The sequence below is a fragment of the Pinus tabuliformis genome, chromosome 7, assembly GCF_031772625.1.
Source record: "Pinus tabuliformis cultivar Carrire ecotype Pingquan chromosome 7, CPIR1, whole genome shotgun sequence".
Taxonomy (NCBI): domain Eukaryota; kingdom Viridiplantae; phylum Streptophyta; class Pinopsida; order Pinales; family Pinaceae; genus Pinus; species Pinus tabuliformis.
The window spans coordinates 1,098,649,956-1,098,653,820 of record NC_142293.1 but is presented as its reverse complement, the minus strand read 5'-3'; the positions used below and the strand labels follow the sequence as shown (position 1 = coordinate 1,098,653,820).

Sequence of the window (3,865 nt, the reverse complement as noted above, 5' to 3'; positions counted from 1 at the left end):
AGACTCTTCAAAAATCTGGCGATTATGTAAAAAAACTATTCCATTCATGACTAGAATATATCCAAAGTCCCCAGGGGAGGATCTAGTATTAATATAGGGGCTGATAAAATCCTAGGACAACAGCCAATAAACAGGCATGAAGAAACCATTCCTATTCTAAATTTTTTCAACAATAGGGTTATCCATTATCTGGACCAAATTTCTAGCTCGGATCCACAGTCTCATATCTGGCTTGGGTGGTCCTTTCCTGTTATCCCCAGTGATCTTAATTCTAGTCTGTCCACTCTGCAGTCTCTCCTTCATAGTAAAGCTCCCATCAAAAAGAATGAGATGGATGGCTTTCGATGGGACTTAACCGGATCAAAGTACATTGTCCAAGCAGGCCACCAGCACATCTGCAATAGCACATTCCCCATGACATTATGGAATCACTGGAAAATGGTTTAGAAGTCAGAGGCCCTTCCAAAAATCAATTTTTTATATGGGTCCTTCTAAAAGGGAAAATCTTAACAACAGATAATTTGCAAAAGAGGGGTATCAATGGTCCATCTCGTTGCCCCAACTGCTACAGTGCTGAAGAAACTATGCATCACCTTTTTGTCGAATGTCCCTTTGCTGTTGATTGTTGGAAAAAATTGTCCCTCACTGATAATTTACCTTGGAACTCTTAGCACTCTATAGGGGAAGTGATTCATATCTGGAAAAAGAGTTGTCCTTGGAAAAACAATAGGAGCAATCTAATGAAGAAAGTATGGAATACTCTCCCCTACACCATGTTATGGAGTATTTGGCTAGCAAGAAACCGGAAAATCTTCAAGAACAAGAGCTCGGCTACAAGAATTATTTGCAATAAGGCAAAGAATCTTGCCCTTGAAACTATTTCTGTCAAAACCCAAAGCAACATAGATGTAGCAATGTATAGTGTTGAAGAAAGAAGTTTCATTAGCTACATTCTGGACAAAAATAACAACACTCAGAAAGGCAACATGGTGAAAGATCAACGCAGTCAGGAAACCCATTCTTGGAAAATCAGGCTAAAAGAGGAGGAGTTTGTAAACTGGTTACAAAAAAGCAACAACTACTATCTTTTCTTCGACAGAGCATCTAAGTCAAACCCAGGAATCGCTGGAGCAGGGGGATTGATCCTTAATGCTAATGGGGAATGCATCCTATACTATGAATGGGGTCTAGGGAATATTTCGAATAACAGGGCAGAAGCGTTGGCCCTTTATCAGGGGCTAACTCAGCTCAACAGATTAGGAATAAGAACTACACAGATCTTTGGAGATTCTTCGGTTGTTATTAACCTTATGGTTCAACAGAAAGAGTCGCCCAACGTTCTCCTACAACAGGTCATTCGGAGATGTCAACTCTTGCACCAGACAATGGGTAACCTGCAGTATCATCACATTCTTCGTACTCTCAATAAGCAAGCTGACAGGCATGCCAACAAGGCTTGTGAAAGGACAACAGGCAGCTTACGTTGTAATGCCGAGGAGATTCAACAGCCTTTGCCATGATCCGAGTCAGTCTACCCTGCATCAAATCAGATAGTTTTGATTTTTTCAAAAAAATTATGGGGGCATTGTGGCAAAAAACAATGGCAACTCACTGGGAAGAAGTAGTTATCTCTGGTTTAAAAATGCAAAACCTATAAAAATGAAGGAATTATAGTTAAATAATTCAAAATGCCAAATTAAAATATCCTAGCTGTTTCATCCTTGTCATGCACCATTAACAAATGAAAATCATATCCATCATTGTTCATGAACTTATAAAAATTTACCCCATGAATCCAGTATATTCAAAAAATTCATATGTACAAAAGACACCATGGTTAGCAATCAGTTTTCAAGTAAACAAGGTAATCAAGTAAACATAGTGTTAATTTAACTTCCATACCATAGGCATGACCACTGTTGCCAATAGACGTTTATAACCTTAACAAGGATGCCTTTTAACCCTTTTAGATGCTAGTGTTCCATCTATTAGAAATAAATGCATAGTTATAAGATGATTTCAATAGTTATTTGGATGTCAATTGAAGATCATTGTCATGGCTTGGTAACCAGTTAATGAAAACGTCATTCACGGAATCTAACACAGTGAACAAGTTGGCTCGTGATGAAACCTCTTGTACTTCAACCTTGTGGTCGAATGATGCGAATGGAAAATGACATCCACCCATGGTATTCATCCACCCATAATATTCATTCACCCATGGTATTGTAAGTGACATCCACCCATGGTATTTATCTACCTATGATATTATAAGTAGAATCCACCCATGGTATTCATTCACTCATGGTATTGTAAGTGCATCGACACTTGGTATTCATCATCCCATGGTATTTATCCACTCATGGAATTTACCAATGGTATTATAAGTGACATCCACCCATGGGATCTGTTAGAATTCCAAGAAACTCTCCTAGGTTGTAGCTTGGAGATGCCTGGTAACATATAAATTCAACTATTGTTGCAGGTTTAATGGAAGGAATGATGAGTTGGTTCAAGCCAGATAACCACTTCTACTTTGTTTCACTCCAGACATGTGTGAACACCCTCAGACTACAAGGCTTTAGACCACCAATGCTCACAGTTTAGATATTAGGTGAATATGGAGAATACTAACCACACCAGCAGATGCACAAGACCATGTGATGGCCGATTGCAACTAGTAAAAAAACCTATAAATCTAATCTACTAATGCAAAGACAAGATCACAACTCTCTTGCATCAGATACAAAGAAACTTGAGTGACCTATTCAATGATACATTCAACAATCTAACACAGAGATAAGATGACAGTTATCTAGTGCTAAACCTCCAAAGATCAAGAACACAACATGTCAGGCACAAGCTTAAAACAGAAGAAAATGGAAAGTGAGCAGTTAACAACAAAATAAGCTTGTATTAGTTGAGAATGAAGACGAGACACTGCAAGTGACAAAATATCTACAGTCTCAAGAAGTTGAACCTTACATCAAATGCCAACCCTGATTACATTTGGTTTTTGAGTATTTATAGATTTACATTACAAGGGCACTTGGCCGCTTAGGTATGGAGGGGTCATAATTGACCACCAATTTGCATTTAACTGCCTGATGGAGTTTCTGAATGAATTTGCTTGCTTCAGTGGAAGAATCCGATCTATTCAGGTGATGTGCTATCCTTTTTGGCTTTTGGAGTGCTTGTACCAGTGGAGTCCATGACTGATAAATTCAGTTACAGGGTCGTGCTTATCATTTTCTCCCTTGGCCATTCTTTCTGTTAAATATGGTTGTTGGGGGTCTGCGAGTGACTGATGATGGCGGAGCTGGTCATCTCCTTCTTTGAGAAAACAGAGTGGTCGAGGACGTGGAATGCATGGGCGAGTGGACGATTTGGATGAGCGAGAAGAATGGCCGTCGGATCCAGGAAACGGACGGTGGAGATGGCTCGACAGAGGTTATCGACTAAGGCGAGAGCGGGGTGAATTGGGGCTTGTTAGCTCTGCTACCGTTCGAGGAGCTGAGGTGGACTCGATGCTTGGTTTTGCTAAAAGAAGATTCTTAATGGTCACTTTAACCTTCCCCTCCGCCTCACCTATCTCCCTTTCACCTCCATTTTCCGGGTCACTCGTTAAATCCATATAAGGCTCTTAGCCCCAAGAGCGGAGCTTAAACTATCATATAATTGTATTCGTGTGACCGCGCGCATTCACCAACTTTCCCCATCGTTGATCGCACATCACTTGATCTAACGGTCTCCGCCTTTCCCCCCCGCATGTTAAACCACGTTCAGTTCCCCGCCATCCGATCATCCGTCATGAGATCCAACGGTGATCGCTCATCCCGCGCCCATAACTTAACCACATGTTAAC

General features: G+C 40.5%; 1 protein-coding gene across 1 annotated transcript; it reads left to right on the top strand.

Annotated features, from left to right (window-relative positions):
• Window positions 1-914: 914 nt before the first annotated feature.
• LOC149251385 (uncharacterized) lies at window positions 915-1,520 on the top strand. The gene has a single exon (XM_089453870.1). The coding sequence runs from the start codon at window positions 915-917 to the stop codon at window positions 1,518-1,520; it is 606 nt and encodes a 201-aa protein (XP_089309996.1).
• Window positions 1,521-3,865: the final 2,345 nt, after the last annotated feature.